The sequence below is a fragment of the Rhagoletis pomonella genome, unplaced genomic scaffold (assembly GCF_013731165.1).
Source record: "Rhagoletis pomonella isolate Grant_MI unplaced genomic scaffold, Rhpom_1.0 Rhpom_scaffold_00006, whole genome shotgun sequence".
Taxonomy (NCBI): domain Eukaryota; kingdom Metazoa; phylum Arthropoda; class Insecta; order Diptera; family Tephritidae; genus Rhagoletis; species Rhagoletis pomonella.
This window is the reverse complement of record NW_023458560.1, coordinates 34300588-34319871: the sequence shown is the minus strand read 5'-3', so window position 1 is coordinate 34319871 and position 19284 is coordinate 34300588. Positions and strand designations below refer to the sequence as shown.

The following is a 19284-nucleotide window of genomic DNA, read 5'->3' as shown; positions in this document are numbered from 1 at the left end:
ATGGGATTCGACACGGAAAGAAAATTGGTATTACGAATAGCAACTATCCTCAGTGGCTGTAGACCTATCGTTAATCGAAATTTTACAGTACGACAACCAGCAAGTTTTGAAGAGGGAGAGCAGCGCAGAGCCTCAACCAGGCGACATTTAAGGGATAATTTCAAATTCTCTATAGCTACTGCCTGTACTGTAAGCAAAAGTTAATGCTTTGTAGTTTTTTCATTTATTATCTGCTTCTATTCGGATTCAAAGTATATTCCGTACTTCCAAGAGCACTGTAGATTGATGGTTAATACACAGAGGAACGACTTTGTTCAACTTTAATACTTCCAAGCCTTAAAGCTTGCGCAGCTCTTCGATTTTTCGAAAAAGGAAGTCCTCAAATTGGAAGTTTGGATGTCGGTAGTTTTGAAGAGGTGCTTCAGTTAATAAAGGAAAAAAATTTCAGCAGTGTTCGCTTGTGTTACACCAAAAGCGCGTACTCCACGAAAACTAAATTTTCACGCTATTGGTTTGTACAAGAGGGGTGGGAATTTCCATAGAAATCTGATAAACAAGTAATGCAAAAACATGTAACCTGTAAATAAATAAATAACGTTCATTCCAAATATGAGCCATATCTAACGCTCGTATCTATATTTTTTTGGCAGTATAATTTTTTTTTTTTTGGATTCCAAATATGGATACTGCGTTTTTTCCAAAATACTGCATTTATACTTTTTGCTGCCTAAATTTTTTAATACAGTGTTCGTGGAAACAAGCTATAAAAATGCATATTTAGTAAACCGTTATATTAAAAAAATTGGCACACGACATCTTGACCAATTTTGACTATTTTCCTTTCGTTTGTCTAATGTTTATTTTTTTTTTTTATTAAAGGCTAGCTAATTATATAATACTTAACACCATATAAATCCACCTTTCAAACTTTTTAAAGAAATTAAAAAAAAATTCACTACAAGAAACTTTGTATTCATAATTTTTACAAAAATTCCAAGTATACAGTTTTGTAGCAAGTTTCAATAGGATAAGAGTTCGAATTAGTTTTTGGTTATTTTTTTTGCCTACGGTGTTATTGATTTCTTCCATTCAAAACCACTTGTCGAATATAGTAACTTTGTATGAAAGAAAATGCGTGACGCCGTCAGCAAAAGAAAATAAATCAACGGTATTTTGTAGACACTTCAAACTACATAGAACATTGTTGTTGTGCAACTTTTTTGAATGTTTCTAATTTTTATACAAAGTGACAAAATTTATATTTACATAGCTTTTGTTGGACATATCATTTTGTCTCGGGGTGTACAACGGTACACATAATACCAGGAATTACTATATTTTATTGGAAAACTGTTTCAAAAAATACTGTACTGTAAAAATGCTTTTATTTTTAAATAGAGACACTGCGAAACGGTTTGTTTTCGCAGTAATATATAGTTTTTTGCCAGAAAAAAGGTACGAGCGTTAGCCATATCGGACCATAAATACGAGTTTTTCAAATATCTCCACATCTGCACCGCCTAGCGGAGTAATTCATCTTTCATATTGCACTGTCATCGGGTTCTGTGCTAAGTTTGAAGTTTCAAGTCTCTAGCTCATCGGCAAGTTTATTGCAAGACTTGATTACACAAACAAGTGAAACGTAATAAAAGCTTGTAAAAATTGGAGCGCCTTTTATTCTTCTATCGTTACCTTGAATCACCTTACCTTAATAATGCAACAAAATTGGTATTAAAGAATAGGATGACCACTATAATTGAAATAATTATTACTGGATGCGGCGTGTTTTAAGTTGAAGACTTTTTTTTTTCGTTGATGGAGCTTCGCATTTTTTCTCTACAAAGTATTTGTGAAACTTTTTATTTGAATGGAAGAAAACGTGTTAAAAAATTTGCCAAAAATCAGCGACAAGTGGTAGCTACTTTAAACTAGCACTTTATCATACTAAAATTTAGTGGGCTACAAAACTGCATAACAAAAAAATAAAAATTAAAAAAAAATTTGTTGAAAGTTGAAAAATTTGCTTGAAAATTTATGAATTTTCCTGAGGTTTCCACAAAGTTTATAAACTATATTTTTATGTTTTTTGTTGTAGTATGAACTATATTTGTCGGCCGCTGTGGTGTAGTGGTAAGCAGTGCGCGCTTTCACACATCCGCACCTGGGTTCAAGCCCTGGTCAAAGCAACATCCCAAAAAATATAGAAGACGGTTTTTTCTAAACAGCGGTCGTCCCTCGGCAGGCAATGGCAAACCTCCGAGTGTATTTCTGCCATGAAAAAACAGCTTCTCATAAAAATACAATCGCCGTTCGGAGTCGGCGTAAAACTGTAGGTCCCTCCGCTTTGTGTGACAACATCAAGGCGCACGCCACAAGTCGGAGGAGAAGCTCGGCCAAACACTAACATATGTGTAAGCGCCAATCTATTATTATTATTATTATGAACTATATTTTTATAAAAAATTAGCGGGAAAAATGAAAACAAATTGTTGCATATATTGGGAAAAATTCCTTGTGCCAATACCTTTGGCCGTAAGTGTACGTCATCTTTTTTTACTTTCAACTATTGAAATACGTATTTTTGTAGCCTATTTCTAGGCAGTGCGTTTTGCATTTCTGTCGCCATGAACAGGCAACATGTTTATATACATGACATAACATGAATAAACATTGAAGCAATATGCTGCTGGGCTAATTCCTGAATATGTTCGGCCTCATGCGTCTGCTGGCTTTAGAAATCGCATTGTACAAACCTAGATACATATGTATTGTGAGACCAAATTTAAAAGTTCTTTTCCCCTCAGAATTAGAGAGTGCAATCAAGTATCAGCTATGTATTCTTTAAAATCAGCTATAAAATATGAAGCTTTTTACTAGTAATTTTATCAAAACCATCTCTGAAATAAAATAAAATGTAAATCCCTTTCATTTTTGTCATGAAAATATTGTATTTGTTTTTTGCTTTGCTTACAAAAAATGATTAGAAACTTAAAACTAAACTTTCAAAAGTGTATTACGCGAATATTTTCGACTTCAGGAAGTGCTATGTATGTATGTAATTTATGAATTGTAAGTTTGTATTTCGGGAAGTATATAAGTTGATCTAAAGATCTGTCTCTCGACTTAAAGGTCTTGATGGCACTTCTTCAATTTTATCCAAATTTGTTTCTATTGCCGTCGTTGCTGGCGTTGTTGCCAGTTTCATTGGTTTTGGCGGTATTGGTGGGAGAACTTTAACGCCCGCAGTTGGTGTCACCGGCTTCTTTGCAGGATCCTCATTTGCCGCAGTAATATTTAAAGTTAACGGTGTCTTCTCTTCTGCTACCTGCTCTTCATGCTCTTCCTGCTTTCCACCATCATCATCCACGGCACTTTCAATATTAAATGATTTCAAATTACCAAGTTGTGCACGAACATCTTGTGCCGACAAATGATGAAGTGGCACATCAGCTCTTACAGCCATCCGTTTGGGACTGCCATCATCGGGTTTATGTTTGTCTGGTGGGAAAACGACTTGTGCATAAGTAACGACTGTGTTATTGTTGTTAGTCTCTTGTACGCTATTTTCACCAGCTGAAGAATTTGTCAGCGAACTGGGATTGCGGAAGACGGTGATTTCCGATTTGGGTGCAGGGCGTGTGGGTTGTGAGTCAAGGCGTCGCATTGGCGAATCTGTTGTTAATGTAGTTGCGGGACTTCCGCCAACGGCTTGCTGTACGCCAGTAGCCTGAGGATCCTCGTGTGGTATGGGTGAGTATAGTGAAGGTGAGTAATTCGGGTCGATTGCTTTACAATTATATACATTAAGATCTTTTACGAAAATGTATACAAGTATGTCAAAAATAATGCCAATTAAAATTAGTACTGCTGATAGTATATTTAAAATGTTGCCATGTTTTGGCGTCTCACGCAATAGACAACGATTATACTCCGATGTCCAGTAGAGACAAGTATATCCTGTAAAGGTAAAGTATAGTTAGGTGGTTCTTATTTTCATGAAGTATACACAGTTGGTATTTGAAGGTTAAATTCTCACTTGTAACCATCTCATATGCGATGTGCGTTGGTATGTAGGCAAATATGCCGAATAAAGTAAGCTGTGTTGCCAATGCAAGTGCCTTGTCCTGTGGCAATACGCTTCGTAGTGTTATTATTACCTTTCCTATAGCGCTGGCACCCACAACTGCGGCAGCAGACAAACTTAGTACCTGAAAACCGATCAACATGCGTTGACAATTCGCAAAACTGCAAGCACCTTCGGTGGCACGCAGATTGCCCTGCGGCTCCGCATTGGAGTTCGAGGAGCAGGTACAGCCTTCATAAATCTATAAAAGATGAGAAAATATAGAGTTTTTTCAGATATAAATTTAAATATGTTTGTAAAAGTATGCTAGGTCCGATTAGGCGACCATGTGTGAGTCGATATGGTCGAAACCCAAATCATTTTTCGACTGACCAATGCATCTACAGGGGGCTATTATCGAAATCGCCGATTCAGAGGAGAAGATAACGCCGATTACTGGCTGCTTGTAGAAGTGTGCTATCGCCCATTTTTGGCGATTGGTTTTAAATTGGCGATGGACAGATAAAGCTTTTACTCTGCTCGCGCCTACACAAAATGTATAGATAGTTTAAAAGAGCTTTGCCCCAGGCAAGGCAGTGCTTATGAGTGCTCATCAGTGTTTTAAATGAATTATTAAAAAGCTTGAAAGTCGGGAGAAAAGAGGGAGTTTCCTGCGCGGATTACTTAGCTGTTTTAAATTCGTACCAAAAATTAGTGTACTGATGGACAAGGCCGAATGGGATTTGAAAACCAAACTTGTTTTCTTCACAAGGAAACTAAAGAACCCTCGAGGTGAAAAACGTTGGTTTATCTCTGACTAACTTCAAAACTGGGTATAGTCACCGCACGTCATTTACGGTAGATACATCGCAAACGTCTTACCCCTCATAGCTTGCGGAGCTGTAGTGTGATAGAAATCACTGGATGAATGTAGCAATCAGAAAATAATTGGAAGAGGTCAGAGGCTTGCATACCTCGATATACCAGGCGCTGTGAGCAATGCACACCAGAAGTGTTGAATATGATCCTTCACTCAAAGCCGAAGGGAAATGGTAAGGTCGTAAAATCTCCCCTTCGATTTCAATCTATAGAAGTTGAGAGAATGGCCTAGGCAACCACCAATACTAGGTGGAAAGGCTTGCACACCTCCTTGGTATCGCGCTCGCTCTGGCCACGGCTTGACGAACGAAGAACACGGAGTTTATTAGGGCTCTCAAAGCGCTACGTTTCCTACAGGAATATTAACGGGACACTGCACCATTGGCCACATGGCCGCCAGGTTCGGAGCCCCGTATAATGATTTCTGCAGAATCTGCTGAGATGAGGAGGGGGCATAATCCGTCCAGCTGTTAGTCTGCGATTGGCCAGCACTCCGAGGAAGCCGCCTCACATTTCTGTCGGACCACTTTTTCGAAAGTATAGATATATTACAGAAAGCTCCACTGGAAGGACTGCTAGGATCGCTTGAGAACCAAGATGGTTCAACGACATATAGGTATAGGCATGGGTTTCCCCCATGAGCATCGCAATGGGCCTTTGCGGCCTCCGAGTGAACTTGTTTCAGAGCTTTCCGCTTAACCTAACGTTACCTAAAGCCGCCACAAATCTTCATAGCTCTTGCATCCGCAAACGAGGAACTTATATAGGAAAATTATGGAAGCATGGCGAAAATGGATCCGCACTGATCTCGAGTAATTTTAAAAGAGGTTTGCATAATGCAATTAAGGCCGGCTTAGGCGTTGGTACTGATCACACTGCGTTGTTCCGCCTCAGAATTGTCATACAATTTCCAGCGGGGGAAGAATGGTACCGACGGAAAGTAATGGTATTCCCATCTAAACCGATGGCTCAAAGATGGAAAAATTATTTTGGACGGGTTTTAATTCGGGGAACCTCCAGCAAGCCTCCATCGTTGACCTCAGAGCACAACCTGCACCATTAACACGTAAACTGACATAAAATGACCCTGCGCAGAGGATTGGGGAATCGGAGAAAATCTTCGATAAGAATAGGTTAAGGCGGGCTGTATCTACTTCAGCGCCCTCCAAAGCACTTGAAGTAGATGTCACCTCGTCTTAAAAAGTGGCCTTCTCATCTGTTGCTGTTTTTAAGGTCTAGCACATTCCCAAAGTGGCGAGGGGCCAACAAAAGTCATACCAACCCCACAATCTTACGTTCTTTCTACTAAAATCCATAGAAAGGATCGGAGCTAATCATATTAGGGATATTTTTTTACAGGAGGTCCTTTGCATTGAACTCAACATTCCTACCTTACGGGAAGAACTACTATCCATTCTCTTTAGAATCTCACAAGAGAAATTCAGAAGTCCATACGTGCTTGGAAAACAAAGAAATTGCTCCCTTGACTTAGAGCGTACTTTCAATAACACAGAACTCTCTCTAATAGACAAATGCGTCCGGTTCAGAGCGGTGGAATTTACTAGGTGCCGCTGGATAGCAAGTTTCCTAAAATTCCGAACGTTAACTTCAAGTCTAGGGCAGGAAAGACGCTTTTTAACCTACCTCCTCTACACATTACAATCAAGAAAGAGGCTCCACTGTTTATAGAAAAGTTCATCTGAGGTGATAATGTGGATGATAAGAAGCTTATACACCCTTCCACTCTCAGGGTTTTCGAACAGAAAGGAGGACTCAATATGAGCTTTGTGGAGAAAGTGTGTGCAGATATTTCCATCAGAAAAGAGGCTCCGTTAGGTGAACTTAGAATATCTGGTTGAAGAAAGAAGCTCAACATTAATGGGAAAGTGCGGAACGTAACGGATATGCTAGACCCTTCATATATCAACAAGAGGGACCGAATCACTCCTTCATTTTCTTCCTAGGCACGAGGTAAGAAGTGTTACAGGCTTCCTTACCAGTCACTGCAGCGTAAGGAAATGCTTATCCAACCTAGAAGTTGTTAACCGTGACCAATGCAGGTTGTGCCACGAGAAACAGCAAATACCAGAGTATATTAGGCGTCACTGAAAATCACTTCCAAGGTTCAGTCTTCGCTTCCTAGAACCGAAGTACCTAGGGACACATGACCTAAATAGCATTCAGCCAAAAGACTTTGCGAGGTTCCTCAACGATGCCTGTAACCAAATAGAGGTATGTTATAATAGGTAGATGGTTTTCTGTCGCGATAACTAGGTGACCTGCTCTCTCCACAAAGGTGAATCCGATATAATTTACGCTACTAGCATAACTGAGGCACTTTAACGCCTCTCCCTGCTCGGTTCTTGGGCATTTCAAAATCGAAGGTAAAAAAATTAGTTGATGTATGGTTAGACACTGTTTGAGAATACAGATCAGGGAGACGGATAACTCTCTACAAGCACCGATTTATGATATACTGAAGAAAGTTAACGAGTAGTATAGCACAGCCCTAACGAATGACCTAAGAACCAACCGTTCCCATGACAGTCGGATCTACATAACCGGAATGGCCCAGATCATATCTGGCCAAGGACTGTCATTTCAGTTGATTTCCCAAAATTTTTATGCGGTTACAACAACAACAACAACTGTGAAGTCTCAAGATCTTATGGCCGTTGCTTAACAAGCACTAATACATATTCTCACCTGTAAATTATTTATCGTCGTGGTACGCGAACATCCAGCGTAACAGGCCGAAAAGTATGTGACCGTAGAGTTTTCAGGACAAATAGGTTGGAAAGTAGTTGCCTGACAAACGCCGGTACATTGCCTGGAACAAAAAGGCTGCAATACTTTGCCATTTGTAACACCAGCGATTGCACCAACATCACATTTGATGAAAATATTTCCAATGAAGATGGCTAATAAATGTACACCCAAGGCAATATTAACTGCAGTTATAGTCCTAGTAAAAAAGGCAAAGAAACATTTGTATATTTTAAGTTTGCAGTAAACTTAAAGAACTTAAGATATCTGAGAAATATTTACTTACCTGCCTGTAAGCTTAAGCTTCGCAATAATTAGTCCCAACACCAAAGTGCCCATCGCTGCGACGGGTGGTCGCAAGAAATATGCTACAAAACGCGCCTCCCATTCTTGCAACAGCCCATCCTGCTCGCTGTAGGGCAAGAAGAACCGCGACTGTAAATATGATTCCTCTTGCAATTCAAAGTTTACATATGCCGACCAAATGAACACTATGCCCAATAGATTGCACATCAACAATTTGTTGGTGAATAAGCGTTTCAGTGAAGGTCCGAAGCCCACATCATCAATGTAAGTGGAGAATTGACTGCCAAACGTGCGCGTATGGGTCTCCTCAATAATTCGTTGGGCCGCCTGATGTATGACCGTTTTGGGCAGTCGTTTTGGAAAAAGACTCAGCAGTATGCCACTTATTAGTACTAATGGTGCAATAATTATCCAACCCAACCACCAGCCAAGCTTTGCTACACCAACACCGATCACAATAAACGAACCAACTTGTAAGCCGAAAATTCGTCCCGCCAAAGCTGTCGCAATCACGGCTGGACTATCAATCGATTGTGAATTATCATCTAAATATGAGACACCGATTGTATAGAAAGCCAGACTGCCGAATCCCAGTGCGAATTGTAGAACGAAGAGCAATATAAGTGTACTAAGCTGGGTTTGTTGGGCAGTAAGTGTTAAGCTCTGAAATGTTGTAGTGGTGCATACATTTGCGTCCGCCTTACTGGTGGGTGTTGAAACGCCATTCGAACTGAAAATGAATTTGAAAAGAGATCAGAATGAAAAAAGGCGTGATTACCACCAGGTACTCATCATAAAAAAATGTATGTGTAAACATCTGCGTCCGGCTTGGCAAAGACGTTTTATTTACTTTACTGCGACCAGTGTACGACTTTTTCATAACCACTTCGGGAGTAATTAAGGACGATTTCAGGATCATGTCGTGACTAGTTTCGAACTACCGCGAAATGATCGCGGACTTGTCCCAAAATTGTCCTGAAGTGGTTCTGGAAAAGTTGTGAACTTGTCCCGAAGAGTCTCGAACCAGTCTTGAAACGATCCCGAAATGGTGCATTACTAGTCCCAAACTGATCCCGACCTAGTCCGGAAATATTCCCGTAATAATAGTGAACTATGCCGAAATAGTTCTGAATCAGTCTCCAAATAGTCCTGAACCAATCTCGAAATGATTCTAAACTAATTCCGCAATACAACCGTAATAGTCCTGAACTACATAGTCTCAATTATCCTGAAATAGAATCTTGAACTAGTCGCGAAATGGTCCTTAAAAAGCTCCGAGATGGTCCTGAAATAGTCCTCAACAGGCCCCGAAATATTCGAAAAATTGTGATATAATGTGGAATGCTTTTCCGTTTGGAGGCGAACCCAATTTGACAAGGAAAATCGTTCCACATTACAACGCACTCCTACCCTGTCGGAAACACTGACAAAGAAAATGAGAATTCGAAAAATTCGTGAACTTGTCCCAACATTATCTCCAATAAGTCTTGAAACGGTTCCGAAATGGTCCCTTATGAGGCGCAAAATGATCCCGACCAGTCCGAAAATGGTGATGAGCAGGTCCCAAACTAAACCCGTAATGGCCCTGAGACAGTGCTGAACAGGTCCCGAAACGTTCGAAAAATTCGTGAACTTGTCCCCAATGATCTCGAATAAGTCCTGAAACGGTCCGGAAATGGTCCCTTATTAGCAGAGACCCAAAATTATTATTATCCTAATATATAGGATCAAACATTTTGCTTAGTTTTAAGAGAAATATTTTTCGTGTTTGTATAATAATTATTTACGATAAATATTTTTTTTTGTCTCGCGGGACAATTATTTTCAGAAAGAAATTATTTAAGTTTTCTCATAAATTGGATTTTTGCTTTTCTTTCCTCTCGGGACGTTTATTTCGAGACAGAAATGGTTTACATCTTCTCTTAATAATTATATAGGACTTTTTTTTGTCTCGCGGGAGGTAAATCAAATACAATTTCCCGCGAGATGAAAAAAATAAAAGGAATATGAAAAGGTTTTTATTCTAACGATTTTCTTCTCAGGAGACGAAAACAACTTTTTCACTGTTCTGTATAATAATTATACAGTAATATTTAATTTCATTTCTTATAATCGTTATGGTCTCTGCCTATTAGTCCTAGAATGATCCCAAATTGGTCCTAAACTAGTCGTTAACTAGTCCCGAAGTTGTGCTGAAATAGCCCTTAACTATTTAGTCTAGAAATGTTCATTTGTACACACAAGAAACAATTACATATCTCTGCTGGGTTAATGCAAATTTTACCCATACCGAGTGTTAAGATGCGTACACATCGAAAATGCGAGTTCACAAAAGAAGTTAATTTTTACTTACAACCCTATTATAGCTGGTATCGCCGCAATGACACAAATAATTGATTGTGCGATAATGGTTACTGATAGCCATTTTATTGGATGCATTTTAAGAGCCCAGTGTGCGAAAACCAACGCGAATAAGGCTTGGAATATGCCGCTGCTGACAATGAGCCATTCTGGAATTGAAAAATAAATTGTTGATCAGCTCAAATTTTTTGTTAAAAACAAAATAAAAATAAATGTAATAATATTGATTTAACTGAAATGGAAATGATCATTATTTTTAGCAAAAAAATTAGTTTGGTAGTCCAAACCACAACCCGCAAATTGACAAGACAACGAAAAACAATCAGAAGTTGGTTATTTCTCTCAGTTCCAGCCCGTGGAGTTTAAGAATCTAAGAAGTTGCAGTGGGTTAATATATCTTATTTCTACTAAACCGCAAAAAAACGGTTTGTCTAGAAGATATTGCAGTTTGTGTCAAAATTTTAACTCTCATTCCAGCACCTTTTACGGAGCGGACTCGATTTTTATTTCAAAGAAGATTGTCATAATTAATTATCTCAATAATTGAAATACTATTTTTAGCATATTAAATCAGTTTATGACTTTGATTTTATAGCTGAATAGTTTTAGATCTCGACACTTAACAAGCTCCTGTTTCCACGACCCGGCCAAAAAAAAAGAACAAGTTCCGTACCTCATGCGGACTGCGCCCCTCGTATCGGTTGGCGAGAAAGGAGGGTAAAACCATTGAAAATAATTAAACAATTTATTGGGAGCTTAAATCTAGTCCAACAGTGTGCTTGGCAATTACGGAACAGGTGCTCCACTGTTCCCTCTTCTTCTTCTTCTTCTTATTTGGCGCTGTAACCGCCTAAACCGAGTCCAAAACAGCACGCCAGTCATTTCTCTTCTGTGCTAACTGACGCCAATTGAAAATGCCAAGTGAAGCCAAGTCCTTCTCCACCTGGTCTTTCCAACGCAGAGGAGGCCTTCCTCTTCCTCTGTTACCAGCATCGCGGCCCGCGTTGAATATTTTCAGAGCAGGAGCGTTTCTGTCCATCCGAACGACATGGCCAAGCCAGCGGAGCCGCTGAATTTTAATTCGCTGCACTATGTCTATATCGTTGTAAAGCTCATACAGCTCATCGTTAAATCGTCTGCGATATTGCAGCTGGTACAAGAAGTATTGTACTAGTCTTGCCGCAGGGGCTCCCAGGGGCCTGTGAAAACGCTGCGTTTTGCGCAGTAGGTGGGCCATAGGCATCTACATACAAACCCTGCAGCATTGTAGGTTTTTGCACCTGCCGTTGGCCACACTTTTCCAGTGCTGAGAGCAGCCCTTTATATAGCACAGAGGCCAATTAGATATCCAGAGCCGACCCCCGCCTTTGTACCCCGCCTAATATAAAAATAAATAATTGGGCACATCACCGTCTTGTAACTGCATAACCTATGATCAGGCGTAGACCCGACTTCTTACCTATCTTTTTCCGTTCTTTTTTTTTGGAAGACTACCCACTATTGGCCTCTTAAGTTCGATGTTCAGTCTTCATTTTCCACTTTAATTTCGGTGTACAAATGACTCCCAAATACTTAGCACAAGAGGAAAGAGAAGGCATATGTCCATTCAAGCGAGGTACGTTGAAATTTAGAAACTTTCGCATTGTAGTAAATAATAATAGTTCCATCTTCGAGGGGTTTACATTGAGCCCGCATCTGTATGTCCAAGAACTCCATTCTCCTAGTGCTTTTTAAAGAATTCCGCTTGTCACATTTAGGCACAACCCGGATACCGCAATCCCTACATCGTCACCGTTCGCGGCAACCTTAAACCCATCCCCGTTGAGTCTTAGAAGAATGTTGTTTAAAGCCGCAGCAGCGGTGACAGTACACTGCTTTTTGTGTTCCTCGTTTAGGGTGACTGATGACTTCGCTGTTGCCTAGTTTAGCTTTTACAATCCTTCTGAGAAGCATAGTTGAAATCCAGTCTATCAGGAAGTTCTCAATCCTCAGAGCAACTTCTCTCTCTCCCTAACCCTCCTTCTATGTCCATAAAAGCCGCCAACGTATACAGTTTATTTTCGACTGAAGACACCACCTTATATGCAACCTTATGGAGCACAGATTCAGTAATGCTGAGCAGTAAACAGTTCTCAGTTGCCCATCTTCGAACAATGTGCCTAGTAGTATCTCGAAGGTTTTTAGTCCTTAGGCAGGATATGTCCGCACTTGCCTCCCTTTGGAATGAACACTATATATTTGGCGGTTATTGCTCGATACGTAAATAAATAAATAAGTTTTTATTAGGACCGGAAGAGGAGCTAAGAGCTCGGAGCGAAAAAAAAATATCGGAGCGGAGCTAGAGCGGAGCGATGAAAGAGATGTTTATTACAGTTATCATGAGACGGTGCACATATGTACATATATATGTGGTTATAGGTATGGGATTTGTGGTTGCGCGGAGCCTATGACAAAGTACATACTAAGTAAGTTCAACAAGTTTAGCCTTATCTGTGCGAACATGCCAAAATTCTTATCATGATTCATGTTATCTATTAGTAAAGCACAAAATGATCATCTCATAACTCGCCCATGTCTTTGTTAAATTAAGAGAAATTCGGCAGGGAAGTGGTAAGGACCACCATAATTATTACGTGATTACACATATGTAATTCCCACTACTGGAGCTGACAGCCTACCAGCTGAACTCTTCAAGTATAGCGGCGTTCTCTGCCCAATCCATAATAAAGGCGATCGCGCCATTCGCGCCAACTGCCCGGGATCAGCCTTCTAAGCATAGGTCACCAGGTCTTATCGAGTTATCGAGCATATAATGTGAAAGATCGAAACCCACCGGCACCAAACTGATTGGGTCATATCAGTCTCTGGCTTTAGACCCGGAAAATCTACCATAGACCAGGTATTAACAATACGCCAAATCTTGGAAAAGACACGCGATAAGCAAGATTTACGGGCCTTTGCGCGTTGGCGATGGCGAATACCGCAGACGATTTAACGACGAGCTGATATACAAAAATCTTATACCAGCTTATGCATGGATTTGAAATTTAAGACCTGACCACCAATTCTTTGAACTCTACAGATATTTCCGAAAATATATTCAATGATGCGACGGAAGTTAATTTTAGCAAAGAATGACAATTATGATTACGCACCTGTGTGGGGAGTCCACATACTCGTATACACACATAGGTACATATGTGTGTGTGTATGGATATTAGGGTATCCCAGAACAAAAATGGTGAACTTTTTCTGAGCAAATTCGATATATGCAGGTACATACGCACAAAGGTATATTAAATAGGTAGCAGCATTAGTGCATAAAGACCATGCCCGATAACTTATAACTTTGCCAGCAAAGCGCAAGACACAAAAGGTATGTCACAATAAACGCTAAGGAAACGAATTCGTACTGCTTGTTTACTCCTGAAAATTGCTGTGGATTTTATTTGGTTTTAAAAATATCAGCAATGTAATTAATTTTTTGTTTCTGCATGCAAACTCGAATTCGAACTAAACAAAATAAAAATTAAACCAGCTGATGGTCAACGCGCAGCTAAAACGATCTATGTGGCATGCTTCGTACATTTGCATACATTTTATCTTATCTGTCAAAGCGAACCTGTCACGCAAAGCGAAGCTAGCGTTTTATATGGCATAGCCTTAAACAACAAGCTGCTTGTATATTGTAAATTTGTACTGTCAAAAAAGTAAACAAAAACTGACACTGCGGAGTAAAATTTATATAAAAATTACAACTCATGGCCCACTTCGAATGAAAAAATAAATAAAGTTGCAAACCTGCTGCTGCTACTTGTTTAATGTGCCTTGATACCCACTATATTTCCATGATTTTGCCATAAATCCAATCTCCAAAAGCCATTCAAGGTTAAAATCGAACATATAAAAAATTGTACGTTTTTTTAATTTTCGGCAAAATGTTAAAACTTATCACTAACAGCCGGTTTCACCAGCAATTTATATAAATTTCCATATAAAATTAAAAAAATTTAAATCATTTTTCACTTAAATTGTTTTAGTGAAATTGGCTGTAAATATCATAAAATTTTTCTTGGAAATTCAAAACTTTTAATTTTCTTAAAAAAATACATTTAACCAATTCTGAATTGTAGGCTAACGCCACCAAAAATTTTCTTATTACTTAATTTTAGCAATTTTTTAATAAAAATAAGATTTAATCTTAAAAAAAAAGCAGTATAAATCCAAGTTTTAAACTTCGCACAATATTAAAAACAGCAACAAACTTTCGTAAAAATTACGAGCTTGGAAAGATTCTGAGTATTCTGAGTATGCAGTTTTATAGCCCATTTTAGTATAATAAAGTGCAAGTTTAAAGTAGCTTTGACTTACCGTTGATTTTTTACCTTTTTTTTCTTAACGGTGTCAGTCATCTTCTTCCATACGATATTGAGTGAGAAGTTCTAACATTCGAAGTCGCTGGCTCATATCCCAGTGACCGCGGTTAAAGAAGTCTGATGAGGAGATGTAGTGATCTCAGAAATAGCAGCAACAACTTTTACCAGATGTAAATTATTGTTGTTTCTCCACAACATTTTTTTATTAAATACGGCCTCAAGCTCAATAAAAATTGTTGTATATAATTGTTATTAGGCCAAAAACAACAAAAAAATAAATAAAAAATTTTCCGAAAATTAAAAAAAAAAAATCTTTAAATTTTTTATATGCACGACTTTATCCTCGAATAATTTTTAAAGGAATAAAGAGTTTTTTACAGCATTCAATTGCCTTCAATAATATATATATATCGCTCATTCCGATACGTTGACTTAAAAAAAAATGATTGCATTTTCAAAATTCAGAACTTTTTTCCTGTGTTATGCTAGATTTCCACTAGGCATTAAATGGCTAAAATGACAAATGATAAAGTCGGGCATTAAAAAATAACCGTGTCATTACAATAACAAAATAATCATTAAGTTCATTTCCACATGGCATTTTTTTAAATAGTAGTGGAAATTCGGCATTATTTATGTATATGGAAAATATAAATTCGCGATGATCGACATCTAAATCTTAATATTAATGGCTGCACTTTTGACACGCGCCCTTTTCACTGTCCCGAAAATATTTCACAAGGGATTTTGAAAAAAAAAGAAAAAATTTTTCGAACCGGTCTAATATACTTGTACTACATACAAACATATGTACGTTTTATGATTTGATCGTAAAACAAATCGATGACTGTAATGCGCTCATTGATAATGAAAACACAGAGTAGATACGATAATGTTTTTGCCATATAATTATAAAGTTAGTTTGCACAGTGATAACAAAAATTCCAAAAGCTGGAAATCGGTGACACATATTTTGAGAAGTCAAGAGATATCTTCCTTAGATAACAAAAGAAAAAATTTAGAAGTCAGCTTACAACAGTTACACATATATTTTTCATTTCTTAAGAATGTTTTTTTTTATCTTAAAAGGCTTCCAATTTTTGTACGAGAACCCTATTGAATTTATTCAAAATGATGAAGGCCGAAATATGTACATTAGGGTGCATCACTCTCCATAAAAAAAACACGGTACCGTTTTTCCATTGGTATTATAAAATTTGTCATATTTTAATGGCCTTATTCATAAAAAATAAAGTAGCTTTATAAAAGGTTTATTAATTGAAAAATGTATGCAAACGTCAATTTATAAAGCTCTTTAAGCCAACTTTATTTTTTATGAATAAGGCCATAAGACTTTAGCCGAAATATTTTGGAAAAATATCAACTTTTACGTGAGCCGGACTTATTTGAATGTAAATACCACCAAAAATCTAGGTTTTTATAAAGAAATTTCGTTTTTTTAAATAATTTTTCTAAAAAATTACCTGAGATCATAGAAGAGCTTAAGCCTAACCGGTCTGCATACCAATTTCTTATATTTTATCAACGGAATCAAAATAACGAGATTTTTGGAGGTATGTTCAAAAGGGGCCAGCTCACGCAAATCTTAATATTTTTCCGACATATTTTGGCGAAAGTCTTTTAAAATATTATAAGTTTTATGATTCCGATGGAAAAGGCGCTACTTTTCTTGGTGATGCACCCTAATGTCCATGTACATATACATACATATACTTAAACTTCCACAAAAAAAAAGATACGTACCTACAATTATAGGATTATATCCATTCTCCAGCGCCGCTTCCTTTGCCGATATGCGAAAGTAAGTTTCGCAAATTCCTTGAACTAAACCAGCGAAGGTCAGCGCCAAAACAAAGGTACGCAATCGTGCCATTTTGAGGCATTGTGGGCCATTACAGCAGCCAAATAATTTTATGCCACAATCAACACTATCTGTGAAGAGAAAAAAAATATTGTTTTTAAACACTTTTATGTACTTTGCACATACATATAGAATTACAGTTTTTAAATCTTTGATTTCACATTTTTTAACATCACTACACTTTTCATTTTTCTTGTGAATATGATTCACTTGTCTAAATGCTAACCATTTGGTATATTATTGGAACTGACGGCTATTTGCGATAAGTCTGAACTACGTGTGCCTGCCGTCATTTTGAATACATCTATAATTGGTCGGAAATATAACAAAGCATGTAGTATATATTCTTTTTCTAATTTTTTCATTTACACTGTTTTGTTGCACTTTTGATTTCAATTTAAATATAGTATTCGCATTTTAAATTATCCTTAGAAGTTAAATTATGAGCTATATTCGATAAGTACGTTAACGCATAAAATTATTGACTTTTAATACAGTATAAAGGTATGTATGAAGACAATTAGGCGTTATATGTTTAATTATTTTTGTTACTGAGCTTTCGTCGTTACTCGAAGCAGGCCAATGACTAATTCAGTCTTTTTCGTACAGGTGGAATCGCCATGCCATAACTCTACATGCTATACGCACTCATGCTTCATTCTTTATCGCCACCAAACAGTTTTTAGATAAGTGGCCAACCATATAGTAGGTAGTTTATCAGTTCTTGATAAGCGATACCTCTTTCGCCCTTTTACATCTTCCATATCCTATACAGTTTTATTGCAAAACTTACAAATAAAAAAATTAAATAAAAACAATTCAAAACAATGCAACATGTTGCGTTCGATGCGTGCTTGGCGCCGTGAAACAGTGTTGGAAACTCCATTTGGTGAAAAACAAAAGAATGTGAATACAAATTTAGTTTATTTTAAACAAAAGAGTGACAAAACTTTCTGATATTCGCAGCAATTATTAAGTCTGCTATACACTCGAATTTTTCGAATGGGTTGTGCGCTGGGCTTTGAGACGACGACGAGTGAGAACACTATCCTAGGACTTTTTTCGAAAACCTGTTTTTTCAAAAAATGGCGATTTGAAAAAAACCGGCGCCCATTTACTAATTGAAAAAAAATGGGATTTTCCGGATTTATTTTCTACAATAACACATATGCCGGATTTCTACTAAATACATACATTGCCATTAAAAACCGTGTCCCTTAATGCCTAGTGGAAATTCAGCATTACTGTCACTATCAAAATCAAAATTTGACTTCTAAAAATTGGTAAAACTTTAATTTAGAAATCATTAAGGCAAAATATGTTCGAATTATTTTGGATTACAAGTAAATCAGAAATAAATGAGTGAAAAATTTACACGTAATAGAGTTCACCGCGATTAGATCACTAAAACAACAGTCGTTTGTCGGGAAAAACTTGAGTATTTATGTAGAGCCGACCGTCTCCGGAATTAGAATACACCATCAGCTGGAACAGACCTACTATACAAATATAGCCCATTATAGACAGGCCATTGACCTTCGTCAACTCTCACCCGTTGAATTGTATCGTCGGAGACCAACGCCACCTATCGCAGACGAAGAGCTCTAGTTGCTTCGTGGTGCTCGCGATACTTTGACATAACTCGATTCTGGATATTGCAGCACGTTAAGCTGTCCAGTCCAATTTGAATAAGATGTCTCGACGACACTAACCGCAAGCCCACTCACATCAGCTCATCTCCCTACGGCCCAAACCCGTCGTTTCTGGCATTCTCCTGAGCGACAGGTAGGTTAGATGAGAATGAAGACAACAAGTAGTCGAGTACTAATTTAGACAGAGTTTAGTAAGAATGTTCTAGTTTCATTATCAATAAAATAAATATTTTGAATTTTCAGACCTTGTACATAAACTGGTGAAACTCCGGTTTATTCGATTGTAAAAGTCCGGTTTACTCGTTATTCGAAAAACCGCGTAGAAATATTCGAAAAAATCGGTTGCAATCGGGTCCATCGCCCTCCTAGGAAGCCCATTTAACGTTGACGACGAACCCTCCATCCTGCTTAAAAAAGAAACTCTTCTTCGGCCGGATATAAACGAGCAGTGATACTTCACTACCCAATCTCTTCTTGCCGCTGTGGAAGAAGTGGTTGGATAATTCCGCCCAAGCAGAAATATATTGTAGGACGAAGAGTCACAAGTTGCAGCTGCAGAGAAATACGCTGTATACAAAACCACCCTGCAGACAATAGCTATGCGAGCGACAGTTGAGCTATGCCGGGAAAAGAAGAGTAAAGAGAGACAAGTAAAGAAGTATAAGTTCGGGCGAAACCGAACATTATATCCCCAGCGCACATATTAAATATCGTTTTTTCACCTTTCAATAAACTGCATGATAAGCATGAGTATTTTTCCAAAGAGTTCGATAATATGCTATGATTAATTGAAATAATTGGACCAAGTTTGGGGGAAATCGGTAGGGCGGCTATCTATATACACCTATGTAGTCATAAGTGGGTGGTACCACGCCCATTTAACAAAAATCAATAATCTTGTGTCTTGTTAAGTGATTGTTGTTTGTTGGCGTCTTTAGTTATTCAAAAATCGGAGTTTTCGTGTTTCTGAAATTTACCGTTATATGGTAAGTGGCAGTA

General features: G+C 38.0%; 2 protein-coding genes across 2 annotated transcripts in view; both read right to left on the bottom strand.

Annotated features, from left to right (window-relative positions):
* The window catches only part of LOC118740617 (solute carrier organic anion transporter family member 74D), an 833870-nt gene that overhangs the window by 144247 nt on the left and 670339 nt on the right, over window positions 1–19284 (bottom strand).
* Window positions 2937–17334, bottom strand: LOC118740601 (solute carrier organic anion transporter family member 1A5). The gene is made up of 7 exons (XM_036472200.1): window positions 16860–17334; window positions 16516–16704; window positions 10368–10524; window positions 7995–8744; window positions 7649–7907; window positions 4037–4325; window positions 2937–3957 (listed from the first exon to the last, which is right to left on the bottom strand). The coding sequence occupies exons 1-7, from the start codon at window positions 16996–16998 to the stop codon at window positions 3104–3106; spliced, it is 2637 nt and encodes an 878-aa protein (XP_036328093.1). The 5' UTR covers window positions 16999–17334; the 3' UTR covers window positions 2937–3103.

What these genes read in the sequence shown, in the direction of transcription:
- LOC118740601 (XM_036472200.1), bottom strand. Translation starts at nt 16,998, where the DNA reads ATGAAAAAATTAGAAAAAGAATATATACTACATGCTTTGTTATATTTC. An exon ending in ATATAATCCTATAATTGTAG is followed by an intron (nt 10,525 to 16,515) that starts GTACGTATCTTT and finishes TTTCAATTCCAG; the next exon opens with AATGGCTCATTGTCAGCAGC. An exon ending in ATACCAGCTATAATAGGGTT is followed by an intron (nt 8,745 to 10,367) that starts GTAAGTAAAAAT and finishes ATTCATTTTCAG; the next exon opens with TTCGAATGGCGTTTCAACAC.